At 45.2% G+C, this 24534-nt stretch overlaps 1 protein-coding gene across 5 annotated transcripts in view; it reads right to left on the bottom strand.

Annotated features, from left to right (window-relative positions):
• The window catches only part of SEL1L3 (SEL1L family member 3), a 119951-nt gene that overhangs the window by 44195 nt on the left and 51222 nt on the right, over positions 1–24534 (bottom strand). For all 5 annotated transcript variants that reach the window (XR_008480270.2, XM_035293937.3, XM_035293933.3 and 2 more), the window contains exons 10-12: positions 16210–16421; positions 14255–14434; positions 543–662 (exon numbers count right to left, since the gene is read on the bottom strand). Coding sequence is in view for 4 of the 5 variants with exons in the window: in XM_035293937.3 (XP_035149828.3) it covers positions 543–662; positions 14255–14434; positions 16210–16421 (512 nt within the window). In the remaining variant the exon portion in view is untranslated. The remainder of the gene's footprint in view (positions 1–542; positions 663–14254; positions 14435–16209; positions 16422–24534) is intronic.

The raw sequence follows: 24534 nt of genomic DNA, 5'->3' as shown, positions 1-24534 counted from the left end.
GCTTGATCCTTTTGGTCCAACAAGCCATAAATAACTTTCTGTTGGTCTCCTAGCTGAGGTTGTGGTCTTCTTGATGCCTGTCTAATTTCTCCTGCACCCCAAGATGCGTCTTGTTTTTCTATCTGATGGATGCATCAACGTACCTGATGGTAGTCTTTAGAGCTGCACATCAATATTGTGGCTCTCTCTCCTTCTGGGCGAGTGGCAGAACCACACTCTGGCCCACTTGAAGTCAAGAGAAGCTGCATGATTTGCTCTGGCCAATGAAATATGCCACTTCTGGGCGGAAGTGTTAACCAGCTGTTAAGGTGCTACAGCCACGGCCCAAATGCAATGCTTCTGGAAGCCTCTGTCAGCTTGGGCTCTTAAGGGATTGTGACAACTCTGGCCTGCCCCTGACAACCCCCACTGGACATGCAGTGTGAGTGAGAAATCAACTGGCACTGTTTTAAGCCACTGAGGGTTGAGATGTTTTGTTACCACGACATAACCCACTCTATCATGGCTGACAGAATCTCCAAGTCGGTAGCCTGCATGTTTACCTGAGCTGCTGCATTGCCTCGGGAAGCTTCATGCTTCAACCACATAAAGACATCTCCATCTTCTTTGGTTTGTACCTTGAGTATTTCATCATCTTTTAGTCTAATTGTTTCAACATATGCCTGATAAGGATGAAAGAAAGGAAGGAAAGGAGGAAAGAAGGAAGGAAGGGAGAGAGGAAGAGAGGGAGCGAGGGAGGGAGGAAGGAAGGGAGGGAGGGAGGGAGGGAGGAAGGAAGGGAGGGAAGAAAGAAGGAAGAGGAGGGAGGAAAGAAGGAAGGAAGAGAAGGCGGGAGGGAGGGAAGGAGGGAGGAAGGAAGGAAGGGAGGGAGGGAAGGAGGAAATAAGGAAGAGAAGGAGGGAGGAAAGAAGGAAGGAAGAGAAGGAGAGAGAGAGGAAGGGAGGGAGGGAGGAAGGAAAAATCCAAATGATATGAGCATGCAAAAGACATGACATTACTCTTAAATCAGCAACTGCTCAAGCAAAAACTATATGAATAATTGAAATATGAGGTGTGCCTACAATGACATAAGGTCAGAATCTTTTTAAAGGAATGTATCACATCTTTTATATCTAAACGGTTGTTTGTTCCTATCAAAGAATTTGCCTTGGGAAGCCAGAATTACTTCCACATCTACTTCTATTGCTCAAGCCTGTCTGGAAGTCCACTTTGTGCCCCTGATTTCAGAGCCAGATTATACACATGCAGCATCAAAAAGGCAAATCAATATTTTCTAAATATAACCTTATTTTTTATTCTAACGTATTACTATCTCCTGCATGACTAACCTCTTTTATTTTGCAGGTTCTGCTTCAAATATCTTTTGGCTATTTCCAAAAATTAAATCTACCCTGAAAGGAAGAGGGCATGTTAACTCTGAGGATGCGAGAAAGAATGTGCTAGAGGCTTTAAACAAGAACCAAAGGGAAAGTTCACAAAACGTTTAGAATTTGCACACAGCCTCCCAGGTATCTGACTCCTTTGAAGAAAATAAAATTCATTTTGATGTATAGACTTTCACTGTTTATTAAGGATCCGGTCCTGTCATTCCATGGTCTCTCTTTATACATAATGAAGTCGCTCTAACGGTGTCATGAGGGGATACTAGTGAGGGCTCCCCATGCCCAAAGCATGCCACAGGCAGATAGTAAAAAAATTAGATCTGCACTAGTTTAGAAAAGAAGCCTCAGAGGAGGAGACAGGCCTGATTTTCTTTGTCAGTTAATTAAGAAGAGTATTGAGCACTTTGGGAGGCTGAGGCGGGAGGATCACTTGAGGTCAGGAGTTCGAGACTAGCCTGGTCAATGTGGCAAAACCCCATCTCTATTTAAAATACAAAAATTAACGGGTGTAGTGGTGCACACCTTTAATCCCAGTTACTCAGGAGGTTGAGGCATGATAATTGCTTGAACTCAGAGGCAGAGTTTACAGTGAGCCAAGATCACACCATTGCACTCCAGCCTAGGGGACAGAGTGAGACTGTCTCAAAAACAAACAACAAGAAAAGAAAGTACTGAGGGTCACAAACTCGAGTCTGCAGCCCTGTTCCTCAGAATGCCTCTCAGCTTTCTCCTCTACTGCTTCGTGAAGCCAGGGGTCCCTTCCAGGGGGACTGGGAGGCTGAGACTTGGGGACCGTGCTAGGCTCAAAATTTAGCCAGTAGTCATTCCTGCTGGATAACTAACCTGAGGAGGCTACCAAGTTAGTAGTAACGCTTAGAATAATGACAGCCACTACTTTCTATTGAAACCAACTATGTGCTTAAGACATGTTTGTTTGTTTGTTTTTTTACTTAATTCTCATAACAAAGCTGTGATCCAGGTATCACTGCCCCCAGTTTACAGGCCAAGAAACAGGCTCCGATGGTGAAACTGTGAACGCAAGGTGACACGACAGAGCTGGCCTTGGAAGCCAGGTTGGCTTGACTCCAAAGACACAGCTCACTGGCGCCCCCACAGGATGTTGCCCTCTAGTGAGCAGGTCCTGAAATCTAGTCTGGGCAGAGGCCATTCTAGCTGGTTTATGCTTGGCCAAGCTTATGGCCAGTGTGTGTGGAGCACACCCCATGAGTGGGTGCTTCCGCTGAAACTCCAGGGACACTGTCCTGAGCGGTGAGCCTGGAATTGTGCTGAAGCCTGAGCTGCCCTGATAAAGAGTGCTCAGCTGGAGGCTTTTTATTCATCTGTTAGCAAATGAGTAGAAGAGTCTAGGTTTGAACCTAGGTCTTTCTAGCGTATTGCACTGTAAATAAGGATGGCTAAAAGGCCGAGTGCCTTTGCTGTAGCAGAGGCCATGCTAAACTCCACTTAGGGATGCAGAAACTGAGTCTTGGATAAAGTAGCTCAAAGCCCACAGGTAGTTAGTGGTAAGTTAGAATTCAGATCCCCTGAGTCTGATATGAAAGGTTGTGCTCTTAGAGGTTTTTATAAAAAATTTTTGGTTGTTTTTCTTTTTCTCCTTTTTGTGTTCCTCCTTGAATAAAAGGCATAACTCATGAAGACACAGTTTTACCTTGCAATGATTGATATTCTTAGGTCTTTCTGGCAGTGATAATATATCATAAGAACCATCATGTATGATGTGCCAAGCACTGTTCTCATTGTTTTGCCCAGATTGACTCATCAAATCTTTGCAACCTGATAAGACGCTCATCATTAATATCCTCATTTCACATACGTGGAAACTGAGGCCCAGAGAGGCAAAGTAACAAGCCCAACATCAGAGAGTTAGTTATTCAAATTGAGCAGTCAAATCCAAGCAGGCTGGTGGTGGGGCCCACACTTTTTACCTGGCCTTACCATAGTGAAAAGTACTCATATATCTCGGGGGGAAGTAAACGGTGACTGTGAAGAAGAAACACGTTTGTCCTTTTGTTTTGAGACAGATCTCAAGCTGTTGCCCAGGCTGGATTGCAGTGGCAGGACCACAGCTCGCTGCAGCTTTGACCTCCCTGAACTCCAGTGATCCTCCCACTTCAGCCTCCCAAGTGGCTGAGACCAGCATGTGCCACCAAGCCCAGCTATTTTTTTTGCATTTTTTGTAGAGATGGGGTTTCGCCATGTTGCCCAGGCTGGTCTTGAACTCTTGGGCTCAAACATCTGCCTTTTGTTTCTGTGTCCAAACCTAGCCCTGCCCCACCACCCTGCTGTAGTCACTGAGCTTTGCAGCAGGGTAGGACCATTAAGAGCAGAATCTCTCATATTGGATGGAGGGGATCTGAATTCTAACTCACCACTAGCTACCTTAGGCCTTGGGCCAGCTACTTTATCTGAGACTCAGTTTCTGCATTTGTAAAATGGAGTTTAGCATGGCATCTGCTACATCAAAGTCACTCAACCTATGAGCCATTCTTTTTTACTGTGCAAAGAGCTAGAATAACCTAGGTCCAAATCCAGGCACCACTACTCATTTTATATGTGACTTTGGGCAATTTCTTTAGCTTCCCTGAGTCTCAGTTGACTCATCTGTAAAATGGAGTAATACTGACCTCGTAAGGTTGCATGAGGATTAAATGAGATTGTTTGTCTGACAAAAAGAAGCAATGGAGAAAGGATTCCCTATTTAATAAATGGTGCTGGAAGAACTGGCTAGCCATATGCAGAAAATTCAAATTGGACCCCTTCCTTATATGTTATACAAAAATTAATGCAAGATGGATTAAATAATTAATTGTAAAACCCAAAACTATAAAAACCCTAGAAGAAAATCTAGGCAATACCATTGAGGACATAGGCATAGGCAAAGATTTCAAGACGAGAATGTCAAAAGCAATTGCAACAAAAGCAAACATTAACAAATGGGATGAATTAAACTAAAGAGCTTCTGCACAGCAAAAGAAATTATCATCGGAGCAAACGACCAAACTACAGAACGGGAAAACATTTTGCAACTTATCCATCTGACAAAAGTTTAATATCCAGAGTCTACAAGGAACTTAAACACATTTGCAAGAAAAACAAACAAACAAGCAACTCCAAATAAAAGTAGGCAAAGGATATGAACAGACACTTCTCAAAAAAGACATTTATGCAGCCAACAAACATAGGAAAAAATGTTCAACATCACTGGTCACTAGAGAAATACAAATCAAAACCACAATGAGATACCATCTCATGCCAGGTAGACAGTGGTGAGTTAGAATTCAGATCATGCCAGCCAGAATGGCGATTATTAAAAAAGTCAAGAAACAATAGATGCTGGTGAGGCTGTGGAGAGATAGGAATGCTTTTACACTGTTGGTGGGAATGGAAATTAGTTCAACCATTGTGCAAGACAGTGTGATGATTCCTCAAAGACCTAGAATCAGAAATACCATTTGACCCAGCAACCCCATTACTGGGTATACATCCAAAGGAATAGAAATCATTCTGTTACAAAGATACATGTGTGCATATGTTCACTGCAGCACTATTCACAATAGCAAAGACGTGGAATCAACCCAAATGTCCATCAATGATAGACTGGATAAAGAAAATGTGGTACATATACACAATGAAATACTATGCAGCCACAAAAAGGAAAGAGATCAAGCCCTTTGAAGGGACATGGATGGAGTTGGAAGCTATAATCCTCAGCTAACTAACACAGGAACAGAAAACCAAACACTATATGTTCTCACTTAAAAGTGGAAGCTGAACAATGAGAACACATGGATATAGGGAGGGGAACAACACACACTGGGGCCTCTTGTTGGGTTGGAGGAGGGAGAGCATCAGGAAAAATAGTGAATGCATGCTGGGCTTAACACCTAGATGATGGGTTGACAGGCGCAGCAAACCACCACGGCACATGTTTACCTATGTAATGGCCTGCACATCCTGCACATGTACCCCGGAAGTTAAAATAGATTTTTTCTTTTGAGAAGGAGTCTTGCTTTGTCACCAGGCTGGAGTGCAGTGATGCAATCTCAGCTCATTGCAACTTCCACCTCCTGGGTTCAAACAATTCTCCTGCCTCAGCCTCCAGAGTAGCTGGGACTACAGACGCACGCTACCACACTTGGCTAATTTTTGTATTTTTAGGAGAGACGGGGTTTCACCATGTTGGCCAGGATGGTCTCCATCTCCTGACCTTATGATCCACCCACGTTGGCCTCCCAAAGTGCTGGGAATACAGGCGCAAGCCATAGTGCCCGGCCAATAAAATATTTTTTTTTTTTAAAGAAGATTGTTTGTGAAAGAGCTTAGCAGAGTGCCTGGGTCATGGCACAACTCATCATTTTTTAGGGTCTTAACTCATACTGAAGTCTAAAAGGCTAATTGCTGTTTAGAACATTAACTCTGTTGGTATTTGCAGTTTAGTACAACTCAAAGCCTTAGGTTGTGGAGATGAAGATCTAAGAGAATTTTGTGCTTTAGAAAACAGAAGGACTAGAATTGGGTGAGGGCATGTGGGGGCCAGAAACGATTTAGGGAGCTCATCCTATTTGCCTGGTGTACTGGATTGACTCACAGCACTGTAACAACCACGGCAGGTGCAGACCCTCATGGAGCCCATGTTATGGGTGAGAAACAGACACAGAGGTGAGCAGAATGATCCAAGGGTTCACACCCAGGGAGCAGCAGACCCAGGACTTGAACCCAGGCAAATCTGGCCCTAAAGCCACAACACCCGACCTGCCACACCCAGGCCAGGGGTCTCCTTCTCTGTAGTTCTGGGGTCACTACAACAGCAACCAGCATCACATCATGGCCACATTCCTGAGACCTTCTGTGAAAGCAGACTTCCTATTAATACAAAGACTTCTAGGGCAGGAATGATCTTTAAAAGGAAAGCGTTGGGTTGTCCATTCATTCAAACAGCTTTGTGGTCAGGAAAAGCCGGAAGGAGCTGTGGAATGGAGAATAAACATTGGGTGGATGGGTGGGGTGCGGACAGAGCTGTGGATGATGGCAGGGACTGAGCGTCCCCACCTGACCAGTTCTGGGATACTCTGTGGCTTCTGGATTTTCAGTGTTGTCGTCGTTGTTGCCGTTTGATGAAATCAACATCTTTAGAAAGAGCAGCTTGGAAGTTTGTATCTTAATACAGCTGACCAAGTTACAGGAGGCCCAGGGTCTGGAGTCAAACAATCCTCAGACCATCCAGGACCACGCCCCAGAGAAGGCTTCACACTGTCCCGGGGGATGCTGACACCCCTTTCATTCCTGTCAGTCAGCCTGTAGGCCACAGATGGCAGTGTCACATCGTCTTCTGACTGCATGTCATCAACTTCAAAAAAGGAGAAGGCTAGAGCACAGTGGCTCACGCCCGCAATCCTAGCACTTTGGGAGGCTGAGGGAGCCATATCGTTTGGGCCTAGAAGTTTGAGACCAGCCTGGGCAACATGGCAAAACCCTGTCTCAAATTAAAGAAAAAAATTATATGTATATTTATATATGTGTGTGTGTGTGTATGTGTGTAAAATTTTTAAAAATAGAATAAAGAAAACCTTAATTGATAGAGTAAGTGCGGCTGGGTGCTCACACCTATAATCCCAGCACTTTGGGAGGCCGAGGCGGGTGGATCACTTGAGGTCAGGAGTTCAAGACCATCCTGGCCAACATAGTGAAACCCGGTCTCTACTAAAAATGCCAAAAATTAGCTGGGCGTGGTAGTGCTCACCTGTAGTCCTAGCTACTTGGGAGGCTGAGCCATGAGCCCTGGAGGTGCAGGTTGCAGTGAGCCAAGATTGTACCACTGCACTCCAGAGGGACTCTGTCTCAAAAAAAAAAAAAAAAAAATACAGTAAACGCTGTTTACAAGTCCAAACAGAGTACAAAGACAAAAAGAAGATGAAGAAAGGTAAGATCCAGAAGGGTGATGTGAGGAGACAGGGAAAGGAAGAGTGGTGATGAGAGAAAGAAGAGAGAGGGAGACAGAAGAGGGGAAGAAGGAGGAAAGCGAGAGGAAGAGAGGGGAAGGAGAGAGGAAAAGAGCCGGGGATAGACAGGGAGAGGAGAGAGAAAGAGGAGAGGGAGGAGAAAGAGAAAAAGAAAGAAAAAAGGTGGAACAGAGAGAGAGAAAGAGAAGAGGGGGAGAGAAGGGGGGCAGGTAAGGCAGAGAGAGGGAGAGACAGAAAGGAAGGAAGAAAGGAAGACAGAAAAAACCCTCTAGTTTTTGCAGCTGTGGAGCGAAGCCTCTAAACAGCCCAGTGTTTTCCAGAAGCTTCTGCCTTCCCTGACGTTGCGGGATAGGAGTTCCGCTAGCACTCCTGGGAACTCAGGAGCAGCCCCCCCAGGAGCAGGCAGCTGCACAGCCTGCTTCCACCGCCCACCTCCAGAACTTCCTTCAGGGCCTGGCAGAACGTCATGAGGAACTTGCCTCAGAGTGTGTCTCAAATCAGCTGTAATGCTTCGGCTCCCAATAGGAGTGTGTGTGTTTTCTTCGTAGAGATTTAACCCTTTAGGGATTTTTAAGTCAGAAGGGGGAAATATCAGTTGTAAGGGTGGAGAGACAGGGAAGCAAACTGCCAAGATTCCCCAAATGTGGTTGTTGCATACAATGGGGGTGCCACACGCAAGAGTGGCAGGGGTTCATGGCGAAGGTTCTGGGTACCTGCTCTCCACAACGCAACATGGGTCCCCTCGAAAAGCACCAGCATCAAGACACTGCGGTGACTTTCTGTTCCTCACTGGGTGATCTCCGCACTAACTTGTAGCCATCTTTCTAGCAGTAAACACTGAGCGCCAACTATGTGTCAGGCACAGTGCACACAACATCCAGCACAGGAGCAGTGGGAGAAGTGTCCCTAGGTGTGACGGTATCGCAGCAAGGAGAGACCCAGGAATGCTTCCAGAGCAAGAGTCAAAGTGGGAGGAGTCAGGGGAAACGGGGCGGGGCATGGAGAAAGCAAACCAGGCAGCATTCAAGCAAGATCAGAAAGCGAGAACAGGCCTGACCCAAAGTTCGGTGTTGCAAGTTTGGAACGTCTCATATGGCATCCGCTGAGCCAGGGTTCTTCTGCGTGAGTACTTCTCAACCCTGGCTGCAGGGTCCAATCTGCTGAGGATTGTATTTTGTTGTTGTTGCCATTTTTTTTTTTTTTTTTTGAGATGGAGTCTCCCTCTGTTGCCCAGGCTGGAGTGCAGTGGCGGGATCTCAGCTCACCGCAACCTCTACCTCCTGGGTTCAAGCCATTCTCCTGCCTCAGCTGGTACTACAGGCATGCACCACCACACTCAGCTAATTTTTGTATTTTTAGTAGAGACAGGGTTTCACCATGTTGACCAGGCTGGTCTCGAACTCCTGGTCTCAGGCAATTCATCTGTCTCAGCCTCTCAAAGTGCTGGGATTGCAGGCGTGAGCCATCTCGCCAGGCCGTTGTTGTCATTTTCCAAAATCAACATCTCTAGAATGAGCATCTCAGAAGTTCATCTCTGATACTGCAGTTAAAGCCTGCTGACCAGTAGGCTTATTTTAAAATATACACACATGTATACACACATCTACATACCAGATGTATGTGCCTAGGCCACACCCCATGTCACTTTTATGAGATCCTCCGTGGTGGATTCTGTGCAGAGATGCTCTGCAAGCCCCCAGGTGATTCCAGTGTGCCATGGTGCACTTGGCCTGGGGGAGAGGATGGGAAGGCACAAGACTGGTGACAGAAACACCAGGACGGCTGCACGAGCTGGCCCATGCCTGTAGTCCCAACATTTTGGGAGGCCAAGGCAGACAGATCACCTAACCTCACGAGTTCAAGACCAGTCTGGCCAACGAAACCCCATCTTCACTAAAAATACAAAAATTAGCCTGGCGTGGTGGCATGTGCCTGCAAGTCCCAGCTCCTCAGAAGGCTGAGGCAAGAGGATCGCTTGAACTCAGGAGGTAAAGGTTGCACTGAGCCAAGATTGTGCCATTGCACTCCAGCCTGGGTGTTAGAATGAGACTCTGAAAAAGAAAGAGAGATAGAAAGATGAAAGAAGAAAGGGAGGAAGGAAGGGAAGGAGGGAGGGAGGGAGGGAGAGAAAAGACCAGGGAGGAGGGGTGTTAGAATGAGGCTCGAGAAAGAAAGAAAGAAAGAAAAAAAGAAAGAAAGAAAGAAAGAGAAAAGAAAGAAAGAAAGAGAGAGAGAAAGACAGAAAGCAAGCAAGCAAAGAAAGAGACAGACCAAGGAGGAGGGGTCTTCATCTGCTAGGGCTGCCATAACAAAGGCCCGTGGCCTGGGTGACTTAGAAAATTTCTCATAGTCCCAGAGGCTGGAAGCTCCTGATGAAGGTGTCAGAAGGCTTGGTTTCTTCTGGGACACCCACTCCTTGGCTAGCAGATGGCCGTCATCTTTCCACCTCCTCATGTGGTCATCTCTGTGTCCTAATTTCTTTTTTGTTGTTTTTTGTTTTGTTGTTGTTTGAGACAGAGTCTTGCTCTGTAGCCCAGGCTGGAGTGCAGTGGTGTGATCTCGGCTCACTACAGCCTCCGCCTCCTGGGTTCAAGTGACTCTCATGCCTCAGCCTCCCAAGTAGCTTGGATTATAGATGCACACCACCATGCTTGGCTAGCTTTTGTATTTTTAGTAGAGATGGGGGTCTCACTATGTTGCCCGGACTGGTTTTGAACTCCTGACCTCAAGTGATCCCCCTGCCTTGTCCTCCCAAAGTGCTGGGATTACAGGAGTGACCCACAGCCCCTGGCCTCTAATCTCTTTTCATGGGGCCACCAGTCCTACTGGATTGGAGGTCCACCCTAACAGCCTCATTTTAACTTAATCACCTCTTTAGAGATCTGATTTCCAAGTATGGTTCCATTCTGAGGTACTGGGTATTGGAACCTCAACATGTGGATTTTGGCAGGACACAATTCAGCCCATTGGCTGTTGTGGGAGCTCAGAGGAGATGACAAGCCACAAATTCAGGCAGCAGGGGTGCAGATAGGAGGAGAGAGAAACTGGCATGGAAAGCTGCTGGGGGGATCCAAGATGAATCCCAGTTTTTAGCATGGACAATGGTGCCATCTGCAGAGGTGCTGGCAGGGAATGGAGATGAGGAGGGATGTGTTTCTTCTGCAGTATATGACAATGACTGCAGGCAGGGATTTGTAAGAAAACAGCTGGAGCCTGGGGTCTGAGTATTATCCTATGTGGAGGGCAGCTGAAACCAGATGTGAAGATGAGATCTCTGCCCAGAAAATGTAGAGTGAGAACAGAAGACCAGCAACCGAACCTTGAGGAAGAGAAGCTTCTGAGGAGTGGGCAGACTGCGAGGATTAATCATTTGTAATTAAGACTCAGAAACAAACAGAAGCACTAGCCATCTTCTTTCGGTTTAGCCGGAAGCAGAGTCCTACTAAACCATAAAGAAGTGATGGGAATTGAGAGCGCTAACAAGGATGAAATGATGTGAACCACGAGTTCCATAGAAAGAGAATGCAACGCGAATCAAGGAAGGAGTTATTGATGGGTCCTTGGTTTGTTAATTAGAGGTCTAGCTTTCTCTGTCTTCTCATTTACTACGTTATGCTGGTGAATTAATAGATTTCTCAACAAAAGGACATTTAAATCAATGCATGACACCTGTTTAAATTCTTAAGCAGCCATTAATTACACATTCTTAAGAAAATGAGCTATGACACAACTCTCCTAACTGCATAATTCCTATCTGTGATTCTTAATCAGACAACTTTTCAGCTGCAAGACAGATCTTCTCTATTCATCTCCTCTGGTTCTGACCAATTAAACGTTTTCTTTCGTAATCATAACACGTCATGTGCCAAATCTTCAAAAGAAAAGGAGCTTGTTAGCAACATGCCATTTCCTGTTGCTAATTTATGCTGAATTTGAATTCTTAAAAGTATAACATATACGTGTAGAACATTATTAACACATCCAGGCTTAGTGAAAAAAAAAAAAAGCAGTATTTTCTTTGGCTTGATTTTATGCAAAGTTTTTAAGAACAATTCTTTTTTTTTTTTTTTAAAAAAAGCTTTATCAATTAATAATTGTATTCCTATAAATTGAGGTTAAATTTTTTGCACATAATTTGTACAGACAGAAAATACAAGTACAAATTATAAGGGTGTGTAAGTTTGTTCTGAAGGAATCAGTATTTTCTAAAGGAATTAGAATGCCTATGTAGACAGCTCTTTGGTGTTTTATAGCTAAACTCATATTTAACTCTTACTGACAGCATGTATCTTCAAGTCATTTGCTTCATAACCATCCAGTAGCCAGTATAGATTTCTTTTCCAGAAACCAATCATTCCCAGATATCAAAGTTTGAATTTGCTACACTGAGGATTTCTGACCCAATCCAGGGGCAGAGCTGGGGAGCAGTGGTCTGGTTCCTAGTCAGCCACTCAGCCTCAAATTCAACCCTGACCTGGCTAGGCCTAGCTCTTAAAGCTGCTTACTAAGCAGGGGTAAATCAAGAGTTTATGGCATTGGCAGGGTGCGGTGGCTCACGCCTGTAATCCCAGCACTTTGGGAGGTGCAGGCGGGCAGATCACCTGAGGTCAAGAGTTCAAGACTAGCCTGGCCAACATAGTAAAACCCTGTCTCTACTGAAAACACAAAAATTAGCTGGGTATGATGGAACATGCTTGTAATCCCAGCTACTTGGGAGGCTGAGGCAGGAGAATGGCTTGAACCCAGGTTTGGGGTGCAGGGAGCTGAGATTAAACCACTGCACTTCAGCCAGGCGACAGAGCAAGATTCCATCAAAAAAAAAAAAGAGTTTATGGCATAGACCAGGACCACATCTGGCCACACAGGTACAGTTACCTACTGTCTATGGCTAGACAGACTCAGCTACCCCATTTATGTACTTAGTGCCTACGGCAGAGTTGAGTAATGCAACAGAGACTGCATAAGCAAAGCCTAAAATATTTATCATCTGGCCCTTTTCCAAAAAAAAAAAACCCGACTTCCGGTATAGGCTATTTGCTCTTTTCAATTCAAACACCTCAAAGTACTTTGACCATGAAAACATATTCAGTCCTCCCTGAAGAAAGAGGATATATAAAGATACATTCCGGCTGGGCATGGTGGCTCATGCATGTAATGCCAGCACTTTGGGAGATGGGAGGCTCACTTGAGGCCAGGACTTTGAGACCAGCCTGGACAACACAGTCAGACCCTGTCTCTCCAAAAACGAATAAAAAAAAAAATTAGCCAGGCGTGGTGCATGCCTATAACTCCAGCTCTTTGGGAGGCTGAGGCAGAAGGACTGCTTGAGCCCAGGAGTTCGAGGCTACAGTGAACTATAATCCCACTATTGCATTCCAACCTGGGTGACCAAGCAAGACCCTGTCTTAAAAAAAAAAAAATTCTGGCCGGGCGAGGTGGCTCATGCTTGTCATCCCAGCTCTTTAAGATGCCAAGATGGGTGGATCACCTGAGGTCAGGAGTTTGAGACCAGCCTGGTCAACATGGTGAAACCCTGTCTCTACTAAAAATACAAAAATTAGCCAGGTGTGGTGGCATGCACCTGTAATCCCAGCTACTTGGGAGGGTGAGACATGAGAAGCACTTGAACCCAGGAGGCAGAGGTTGTAGTGAGCCGAGATTGCACCACTGCATTCCAGCCTGGGGGATAGAGCGAGACTCTGTCTCAAAAAAAAAAAAAAAATTAAAAACCAACAACCACCACCACCAACAAAAAACATTCTAAGCAGCAACCACTTCATTGTCTACCACCATTCGATGCAGATCTGTATCAAAAAGCAGCTTTATTTTATTATTCTTTTTTTGAGACGGAGTTTTGCTCTTGTTACCAGGGCTGGAGTGCAATGGCACGATCTCGGCTCACTGCAACCTCCGCCTCCTGGGTTCAGGCAATTCTCCTGCCTCAGCCTCCTGAGTAGCTGGGATTACAGGCATGCGCCACTGTGCCCAGCTAATTTTTTGTATTTTTAGTAGAGATGGGGTTTCACCATGTTGACCAGGATGGTCTTGATCTCTTGACCTCATGATCCACCTGCCTCGGCCTCCCAAAGTGCTGGGATTACAGGCTTGAGCCACTGCGCCCGGCCGGCTTTCTTTCATTCTTACACTATCCCCTTTTAGTTGGACCCTGTTATTCCCTGTCCTTTAAAAGAAGTCTGGAAGCAAACCATCATTTGGTCTAATGTAACACATTATGGTCTTTTGGTAGATGTGAGTCACTGATTTTTTTGCCCACTGAGTCAATATTTGGGAGCCTGCAAAATTGGGAGCTGTAGTTACTGCCCGTCATCTGGGATAGTGTGGAGTCTTCAATCATCACACTCTGTTGTCAGTCATCTGGAAGCACTGGGCTAGCAAGGCTCACGGGACATTTCTCAAGTGTCCGGCAGGGGTACACAGCTGGGTAGGAAGCTTGCCTGTCTCCATTGTACATTGCTTGCTCATCACATATTGAAAGCCCTTACAGCTTCCTGCCTCCGATTTGACCAGTCCCACCTAACGTCTACCTCCAGACCTCGCCATCTCACAGGGGACTGACACAAAGACAAGATGCCTGTGTTTCTGGTACACGCTTTTTTGCAAAATCAAAATCTGCCCAGGGCCAAATCGACTCTTCACATACCAGTCCTCTCACTAACAAAAAGCTTTTCATGCATAAATGTGGAGCTGCCCCCGCGTTCAGCCTGAGAACACAGCCAGAAAATAGGAATTGGAGAGCACAAGAAAGCCCCTCCCTCCATTCGATTATGTTCATCCTCTGAAGGCCACCAATGAAAGCAGCCACAGGTGCAGACTCTTCATGAAAGCGGGTAAACAGGGACATAACCATTCCCAACCTTTTCTCTGTCGTACCTGATCCCCTTGCAGCGTGTGCTGGTCAAGGGGTGTCTTGGTGGCGATGTTGCTGTAGTAGGCATACGACAGTTCCCAGTCCAGGGGGTAGCTGTCAATACCCTGGTAGTGCTTGTACCCAAGATTCATTGAAGACAGTCTCTCACTCCCTTGGCCTCCAACAAGACTATACAACATGCCCTGTTAGGAAGAAATGGACAAAGTGCTCATGAGACTGTAGATAGGGTCATACAATCCTGACACTGAAAGGTTATCAGATCCAGTTCCTCTACATAATCCTAGCCCTTCCAGAAATATGTTAGCTTGCCTTTTTAAAAATATAATAAAATGAAATAAATCTTTAGGGAAAAAAAGCCAACCCAATTTCCTATTGGTTCAAAATTTTGCAGCTAGCTGCCCTTCCTAATGTCAAATAGCTTAAAACGCCCTGACTGTTGCCTCTTCCTGGTACAAATGGGGCTCTTTCATGACTTCTCCCGCAGCACCTTTTTGGGTACCAGCCAACCATCCAAAGTCCCTTGTTCTGCTTCAGCGACATCATTGATGGACACAGGGTCTGGATGGCGGGTCCCATCCTCATACTCTCAGAACGTTAGTGCTGGAAGAGTCTCTGGAGATTGACTGGTCTGACCACCTCATTTCACAGTTGGGAAAGCAGGGGGAAGTTGATTCTCCAGGAAGAGGAAGTCGATTGTCCATGGTCAACCAGCCACTTTGTGGCAAACTGTTCTCATTATTCCACCTGTGTGGGGACGGCTTCGGGGACTCAGGAAAACACGCTGTCATTCAGGAGCATCTGTAAGCCAGAGGCATCACGAGCACATCACTGGACGGGAACAGGGACCCACTTGGGCACATCTCAACAGTCTGAGCCTCCCCAAACCATGAATGTACAATCACCTATGCAAATCTGAAAATGAAAAGCAGTCAGGGAATATTTCGCAGTACTTATTGTGATGGTTCATTTTGTGTGTCAACGTGACTGTGCCATTGGGTCCCCAGATGAAACATCCTTTCTGGATGTATCTGTGAAAGCGTTTCGGATGAGATGAACATTTGAACTGGTGAGGTGAGCTGTGCACACGACCCTCTTCACTGCGGGTGAGCATCATCCAGTCTCTTGAGGGCCTCAATAGGACAAAAAGGCAGAGGAAGGAGTAATTGGTCCCTTTTTGTTTCCTGCCTGCCAGCATGAGGCACAAAGACATCAGGTTGTGTTTTTGTTTCCCCCTGCCCTTGGACTGGAATTTATGGCATCATCTCTCCTGATTCTCAGGCCTTCAGGCTTAGACTGGAATTATACTCCTGGCTTTCCTGGCCCTCAGCTTGCAGACGGCAGACTGTGGGACTTCTCAGCCTCCATAATTGAATGAGCCAATTCTTCATAAGAAACTTCTTCCTATATATATCTAATCCCATTGGTTCTGTTTCACTGGAGAACCCTGACTAATGCACTTATGAAAATGTAATTCTAAATGTTAGGCAAGTTGCATAATAAATTTGGATTCAAAACCAGAAATGAAGCCGTCTGGTATGGTGTTTATTTTGATGACAGACTGCTGGATGCAGCAATACTTTGCGCTTCGAGGTCCAAGTGACTTCACTTAGCTAAAAAGTGATGTGGGATAATGGTCTCAGAGCAGAGTAATTACAAGAATTTTGTAAGGAGCACCTGTTCTTGAAGAACTGGGGTTCCGGAAAGCCCTGTCCCTGATCCTTAGCTGGTACCCCAATCGTACTCCCAAGGCCTAGTCTAGAAATAGATGAAGTGCCCTTTTTCACTGAAAGCAAAGGATCCTGTATTTAACACAGCCCCAGGACATTTATCTTGAGCATAAAGATTTTTAAAGGACTCCAAGGAGCTGCAACACGTCCAGCCTACCAGGGGCATGAGAGCACTGCTCTGCAAATATAGCATAAGTGACTGATGGTAATGAAACCATGAAATACTCTACCTGCAGCTGATCCCGAGGAACATTTAGTCCAGTCTCATAAAAGACTGCGAGGTAGTAGGATGCTTTATGGTATCCACAGCAGCTGGAATCCATCAGAAAGGGGACGATAGAGCTAATTTGGTGAAGACCATCAATGCTAGAGAGTCTCTTTACAGCTTTTTCAAATATCTTCCCCCCGATTTCTGATATAGATTCATTTTGGTTCCTTGGCACTGTAAATTACACAATTCAGAGCACATACAATTAATTACCACGGGATTGACATGGCTTTAGAAAGAAGAGGAAAAGCCAATTAAAGCACCTGAGTTATTGATATGGTCAGTCCTGCAGTGCTTCAAAATATACCACCTTCCAGGGAGGTAAATTAAACCCTTTGGGGATGCCGTGGTGTCATGCTGTAAATAGCTTTCTCTTTGGCACTAAATGACAGTCTAGTATCCTGGGGGTAAGATGTGCTGTATGTAGCTCAGAAAGCGCCCCAAGAGAATAATTCACTCAGTGTAACTCACCACCAAATCAGGACCACTGAAACTTCCAGACAGACTTTTTCCCCTCTAAGATTCCCTAAAGAAGACTGTGTTTATCTCAGTAACAGTTCCTAGGTGCTGCCCTAAAAAGTTGAGCAAAATAATCTTATTTTTAGATGCTTTTTTCTTTTTTTTTTTTTTTGAGACGGAGTCTTGCTCTGCCACCCAGGCTGGAGTGGAGTGGCACGATCTTGGCTCACTGCAACCTCTGCCGCCTGGGTTCAAGAGATTCTCCTGCCTCAGCCTCAGGAGTAGCTGGGATTATAGGCACACGCTACCACACCCAGCTAATTTTTTTTTTTTTGTATTTTTAGTTGAGACATGGTTTCACCATGTTGGCCAGAATGATCATGATCTCTTGACCTCATGATCGGCCTGCCTCAGCCTCCCAAAGTGCTGGGATTACAAGTGTAAGCCACCGTGCCCAGAGTTTAGATGCTTTCTAAACATCTTTTGTCCCCAGTTTTTCTCAAGGATCTAAATATAATAAAAAGAATGAGTTAACTTTTACTGAGAGTTTACAACATGCCAAGTCCTGGGTTATGTGTCTTATGTAAGATATGTCATTCAATTGGTACACCTTTATAAGGTCGGTACTATTTTCAGCATCCCCATTTTTCACACAGAGACTGAGGCCTGGAGAAGAATAACTTGTCTAAAGTTACAAAGGCTGGCAAGAGCAGAGCCAAGCATGGAGCCCAGCTTTGAAGGTCACTAAAGCCAGAGTTCACAGTCACCCTCCTGCACGTACCACAGCGAGCAGTCAATCAGTTGCCTTAATAGACTTGTCTACATGACTGCTTTAAGCTACATGAGGCTTCTTTTTACATAATTCTCCCATGAATCTACAAGCTGCTCATCATTTAAGCCCAAACAAGCAAGTTTTATGGCCCTAGAAATATCTGTTAGAGTCTTCCAAAGTCTATCTTCATTATTCATATCTATCATCAATTCAGCCAACAGATGTTTACTTTCTATTAGGTGCAAGGCACTGTGCTAGATTCCATGTTACAAAAGACCACACAGGATTGCAAAATCCTATTTACATTTAACTTAAGACTTAACTTTTAACTTAAGACTTACATTTAACTTAGGACTTGAATTAAATATAAGTGTACACATAAATCATGTTGATTTAAATGTTAAGTTGAAGGTCCACTAAAATTTCACCTGCCTAAAAACTATGTCCAACATTTTTTTCTTCATTCCATCCAAAATTAATTTTTTTTTTAGAGCTCAAGAGGTACCAAGAGACTCACTCTTATCAGCCCTTCATCAAGATCGAACCGAGTAGAATCTGCAATGTGGGAAGGTTAGGGATGGGTTTACTTAAGGGCAATTCCCTTGCAGAAGTCCATGCTAAAAAAGGAAGTCGGGATCAGAAGGACCCACAGATGAAATTGTGAATGCTGACACGTTGTCAGTGAGTGGGTGCTGGTCCCTGGGGGCACACAGGCGGGTTGGGTGTTCCTGAGAAGGGGACACTGTGCTTGTGCTTGCAGACCCTGGGCTGTGGGGAAGGAGGCAGCTACCACCTTCACCAGCTCTAAGGCGTCCTCTAGCTACCGGCTCCTGGAACTCCTCCCTGCCTACCCTCTGGCTCTGCCTTTGCTTCTTTGATCGCAAGTACCTGGCACAGTAGGTGCTGAAAAAATTCACTTTACTGAACGAATGGAGTTTGTTCCTTTCTCTGTATTTTTTTAAAAACTCCCCAGAGAAATAACAGCTTGTTGTTAAAAAAAAATGCAGATTTGTATAAAATAAAAACAGAAATCCCCTCTCCCTCAATCTTTCTTTAATAATGAAGACAAAAACTGTTAAAAGCTTGGTATGTAGGCTTTGAGACTTTTCCTTTGTATATACAATAATTCTTATCCACATCTATTTATATATCTACATACACATTTTCTTAACCAAAATGGCGTATTATGTATGCCATTGTAGATTCTGACTCTCGGCTTCCTTTTTAAAATTAACTACCACATTAGAATAACTCTCTGGGGCTGTCAGAAGCTCATTCTTTCTAATGCTTCAATAGCACTGCATTCCATAGCTGTACTATTTTCTCTATCAGGCCCCTATTTTTAGACTCCTGGGTTGTTTCCAGTGATTTTACTATAACCAACAACATGGCAATGAATATCCTCAAACATGTCCGTTTCCCTCTGCTAATCTGTTAGGATGATATCTACATGGTAACACCTTTTTTCAGCAGCAGCCTGGGGAATTTCATCTTGGATTTTCCCTTTGCATAGTTGAGAGAAGTCCATTCTACCCAATCTTTAGCCGCGATAAGGACGTGGAATACACTGAATTCAGTAGGCACTGCAGTACTCAGAGTTGCAAAATAAATTCTACTGCCACTTATTCATGTGTTTACTTTTAAAGATGTGCTCATCTCAGATGCCTCTCTGCACATTCCCAGCAAAGCAACATTAACATTTGTTAACGATTCATCCCTGCCTCACCTACTCTGCCAAATGCCTAACTAAGATGATGAGTTTTGCCAGAGTACCCGTGGACCTGAGCTTTGTGGGCTCGGAGGAGGGAAGAGACTCCAAATCAAATGAAGCTTCAAATGAAACGCCTGCCCTGGCACAGAACCCCAGAAATCATTAGCAGGAGCGCCCAGGTAGCTGAGATTGCTGGAGAATAAGGAACAAAAAGGGAATCCTTCACAAAGCTCAAATCTCAGCATAAAAACACCTCGCAGATTGAAACACAGGCAGTTTGAAAGGGCTGCATTTTTTCTTTGTACATGAAATTCAAAACTCTCCCCCAAAATATAACCAAACAATATTTTCCCTGAAAAGGAATCTAAATACCTTTCTGCACTAGTAAATACAATAAAAAATAATAATTCTAAGGTAAAGCTGCTCATTTTGCACATTTGGTAAACTTTGAATTCCAACTGTTGCTGGAAAGCAGAGGCATCATGTCTTGAGTGATATTGTGAAACTGGCGATTTTAAAGTCAGTTTAATGAAACTGTTAATTTCACCCATCTGGCTTAGCATATGCATTTTTTTCTAGCCAATCTGTAACTAAAAACATGCCTTGTTTATGGAGATTAATGGTTAAAGAAGAAACAAACAAACAAAATAGAAGAAGCTATTTTCTTTCTTTCAGCATCACAGCAAAGGAACGAAAGCCACAGCCACCATTAATTACCCCTTACTATTTCCCATGGAGCACCAAATCGTATATTTTGCTTGTTTTCTCTTTTTCTTTTTTCTTTTTTACAGTAATTGTGCGCTCATCATTAGAAGAGGCAAAAAGGAAGACTATGAGAAGGTAGCCACTTGCTGAAAGCCCCGGGGCAAGGACCAGCGTCTGTCTGAGAATTCAGGAGGAGAAAGGCACCTCATTCCTTGGGAGAGGAATGGAGACATCAATAGGACAGTCATTTTTAGTTTCAAGCTTCTGAAAGGTGTAATGCATCCAAAGTAGAAGTTTGAAAGGGGAAAAGAAGGACAGGAGGAAATATCACTTAATCATTATAAGGAGTGATCTTCACCCAGTTGACTAGTTGATAGAAACACAGGATCTTCCTCATTTGCACTCTGACCTGGAGACCGTCATCAGGTGTAAAGGCTGCTTTCTTTTTCTCTTTCAAAAAAAAAACCTACTGGTACCTTTCTGTACTGTGTAAATTTTATTTCCTTTCTTCTTTTTTTAATTTTACTTTATTTTTTTGAGACAGTCTCGCTCTGTCGCCCAGACTGGAGCGCAGTGGCATGATCTTGGCTCAATGCAACCTCCACCTCCTGGGTTCAAGCAATTCTCCTGCCTCAGCCTCCTAAGTAGCTGGGATTATAGGCATGCCCACCATGCCCGGCTAATTTTTTTAATTTTATTTTTAGTAGAGATACGGTTTTGCTGTGTTGGTCAGGCTGGTCTTAAAACTCCTGGCCTCAAGCTATCCAGCCACCTCTGCCTACCAAAGTGCTGGGATGACAAGCATGAGGCACTGCACCGGGACTAATTTTTTTTTTTTTAATAGAAATAGGGCTTTGATATGTTACTTAGTCTGGTCTTGAACTCCTAGTCTCAAGTGATCCTCCCACCTTGGCCTCCCGAAGGGCTGGAATTACAAGTGTGAGCTTCCACTCCCAACCCTGTGTAAATTTTCTGATTTTACACAAGTCATTTTCCTCCCTACCTTCTTCCTTTCCTTCTCTCTCTCTCTCTCTCTCCTTTCAGGGCTGTTATTCTCTGAGCAAAAAAAAAAAAAGCATAGTCTATTGTTTGTTTTCTTGATGTCTCTGTGTATTTTTTTTTAAACTAAAATGTATGCTTTTTAAAAAAAAATACTAAAGATGATGGTTCTTCAACAAACAACAGGGAACACAGCTCTTAAAAGGAAGCAGTGTTCCCGATGTTTTTATGCAACATAATTGTATTTCTAACATCTCCATTCTTTGCATTTTAAGGTCTCCAAATAAACATCGAAATTGTTGGCAAGAATAAAATCAAAAGCAAAGTAGAGTTTCACTAGTGCAGCCAGTCACTCCTTGGCATATCCTGTGGGGACACCTCTACCCCCACGCTCAGCACTCCAGAGCCTGCAGGCAAGAGACAGGCAGGGGCCCTGAAGGGATGCAGATGGTGTCAGCCCAGGGAGGCGAGCCCAACCTTGGAGCTGGCCCCATCCCAGAGAACCATTTGTTGGCAGACCTGGGACTTCCTTTAGCCACAGACGCTAGCTCCCTTGGTCAGAGATGCCTAGTGCAGGATGAAAGGCAGGAAAGGAGTGAATAGGTCTGGCCTTGGGGCCGATGTCCCTGGGGGCACACTGCCCACCCCCCCACAACCCTGCCTTCCTGTCACCTGTTCAGTGCCTTTGTGCCCTTCCTCACTGCTCCCTGCCACAACCAAGAGCCCAGCCTGCCGCTGCCATCCCCACAGCCTCTCCCCAGCCTGGTCCTCATTGCCTCTCTTCTTGGGATGCCAGAGCCCCATTCAAATGGTTTTCTTTAATTCAAACAGCTCAGTTTTGACAGGCAAGGTGTGACAGGAAAGTAAAAGAAAGAAATGGCCAGCACAACTCTTAAATAATGAAAAAACATGCATATTAAAACACCACCATAGTAGCATTAGAAAAAGCCCAAATGCTAATAGGGCCATTTCTATGCTCTGTCAGGAGCCTAGAAAATTGGAGGTTCCCCAGGAAGCAACATAGAGGTTGACCAATCAGAGTCCCCCCTTCTGGAGTCCTAAGTGTTGAGTCTCGTGTTGGATGCCACCCCAGAGTCTGGAGGGTGGTGAGTTACGGGCCACAGCAGCACAGAAGAATCCCCGTGCCAAGCAAGAAAATCAGGATGCAGAGCGGAGGCCCTGGAATGCCCGAGGCAGCAAGGGGACTCGGCCACATCTATATGCATTGCAGTTGGGTGCCCCGAGTGGCCCCGCCATGTTTAATTCAAAGGCGTGCCTGCTCTGGGCAGCGACGAACGGGTCCTGTTAGACATCACAGTGGGAACAGCTGCATCTTATACCAGGTTAGCGCATCAGCTGTCAACGTTCAATAAGCCTCCCTCCTCTGCACCCCCTGGCACTTGGCACAGAGTTGTGTGTGGGCTGGTCCACGATTTTCATTGTGGTCATGCTGGGGCCTGGCACCGGGCTGGGATGCCCCCAGTACATGGGTCCTGAATTGGTTTTGCGGGTACCTCGGGGCTGCTTTACATCTTGGAACCTGTATATCTCAGCAACTAGATTACAGATGGTATGAAAGCAAGAAGGTAGACGGCTACATTTCTGGAATTCCTCTGTAAATGAGTGTGCACAGACCTCAGCACACACACAGATTCTGGTCTACTGCTGCTGACAGCGGAGAGCTGGCAAACAGGGTCCTGGTAGACCTGAGAAACAGAATGATGTTTATATAAGTGTCTACTGAGAAAGAGCAGCTGCTCCTCAGAGGAAACGGGCTGAGGGAGCGTGGGAGGAATGAGGGCAATGTAGAAAGAAGCAGAATAAGCCCATGGAACTCTTACCAGCCCACAGAACTAGATTGGAGCTATGGCTTGGCTCGCGCAGACCTTGAACTTGGGTCTTCTGGGAGTCAAATTACTCATTCCCTCAGTGATTCACTGACCCAACAAAGATGTTTTGAGTACTAACAGTGAGATCACTTATTCATTTGGGCTGCATTTACTCGTTTACTCAACAAATACTTACTGAGGCAAGGGTCTTAAAGAGGAAACAAACCCAGAGACTGCCTTTGAGGTTTTTTCCTTGTTTGTTTGTTTTAATTTACTTTATTTTGATAATAGCCATCCTCATGGCTGCAATTTATTCATTTATTATTTTATTTTGTTTTGAGACAGAGTCTCACTCTGTCGCCCAAGCTGGAGTGCAGTGATGCTATCTCGGCTCACTACAACATCCACCTCTTGGGTTCAAGTGATTCTCCTGGCTCAGCCTCCTGAGTAGCTGGGACCACAAGTGTGTGTCATCATGCCCAGATAATTTTTGTATTTTTAGTAGAGACAATGTTGGCCAGTATGGTCTCGATCTCTTGACCTTGTGATCCACTCACCTTGGCCTCCCAGAGCACTGGGATTACATGCGTGAGCCACCATGCCCGGCCAGTGTAATGTATTTTTGTGCAGTAATTTATATATTGGGGAAAGTCTGGTTTAAACAGAATTTAAAATGCAAAGCTTTTATAGAGTGACATAATGTCTACGAAAGAACTTCGTGGACAGAAAGACAGCATAAGGACCTGGGGAACAGGGTCGCCTCAACAGAGTTCATCTTACCCTGCCTTGAGTTACACCACTCGATCCTACGCGTGTCTCTGTCGCTCACTCGGTGGCAAGCTTGTTAAGGGTGGTGCAAGAAGTGGAAGTATCCAACTTACACTTTCAATTCTCGACAGTGCCTGCCATGGTGCTAGGCATATGTTGGCTGCCTGTGCCATATGTTAATGAACTGATCCTTCTTCCATATGACCGAACATAGCGTGTTTGTGCCCCATACTCACCAAGGAACACACCTCATCCACCCACACTCCAGTTTGCCTGCCTGGCAAACAGCTGTTATGTTCCCACTCAGATGCCTCTCCTCACATCACCTCTCCTGTCCTCCCAGGCATACAGCTCTTCTCTGATGCTCCCCTTGCCATTGTGTAGGTATCCCCTCCACCAGAACTATCATCCTGCATGATGACTGTCGACTTTCCAGATTTCACAGAGCTTAGATATCCTCAAAGACAGGGCCAGGTGCGATGGCGCAAACCTGAAATCCTAGCACTTTGGGAGGCTGAGGCAGGCAGATCAGCTGAGGTCTGGAGTTCTAGATCAGCCTGGCCAATGTGGTGAAACCCCATCTCTACTAAAAATACAAAAAATTAGCCAGTTGTGGTGGCGGGCAGGTTGAGGCATGAGAATCACTTGAACTTAGGAAGCAGAGGGTGTAGTGAGCCGAGATTGCACCATTGCACTCCAGCTTCGGCAACAAGAGGGAAACTCTGTCTCAAAAAAAAAAAAAAAAAAGGCAGGGCGCAGTGGCTCACGCCTGTAATCCCAGCACTTTGGAAGGCTGAGGCAGGCAGATCACTTGAGGTCAGGAGTTTAAGACCACCCTGGCCAACACAGCAAAACCCCATCTCTAATAAAAATAGAAAAATTAGCTGGGCATGGTGGTGCATGCCTGTAGTCTCAGCTACTCAGGAGGCTGAGGCAGGAGAATCACTTGAACCCAAGAGGCAGAAGTTGTGGTGAGCCAAGATCCGCCTCTGCACTCCAGCCAGGGTGACAGAGCAAGACTGTCTCAAAAAAAAAGTGTTTGTG

The sequence above is a fragment of the Callithrix jacchus genome, chromosome 3 (genome assembly GCF_049354715.1).
Source record: "Callithrix jacchus isolate 240 chromosome 3, calJac240_pri, whole genome shotgun sequence".
In the NCBI taxonomy this organism is placed as follows: domain Eukaryota; kingdom Metazoa; phylum Chordata; class Mammalia; order Primates; family Cebidae; genus Callithrix; species Callithrix jacchus.
Note: the sequence above shows the minus strand (reverse complement) of the source record. Positions and strands in the feature narration are given on the sequence as shown.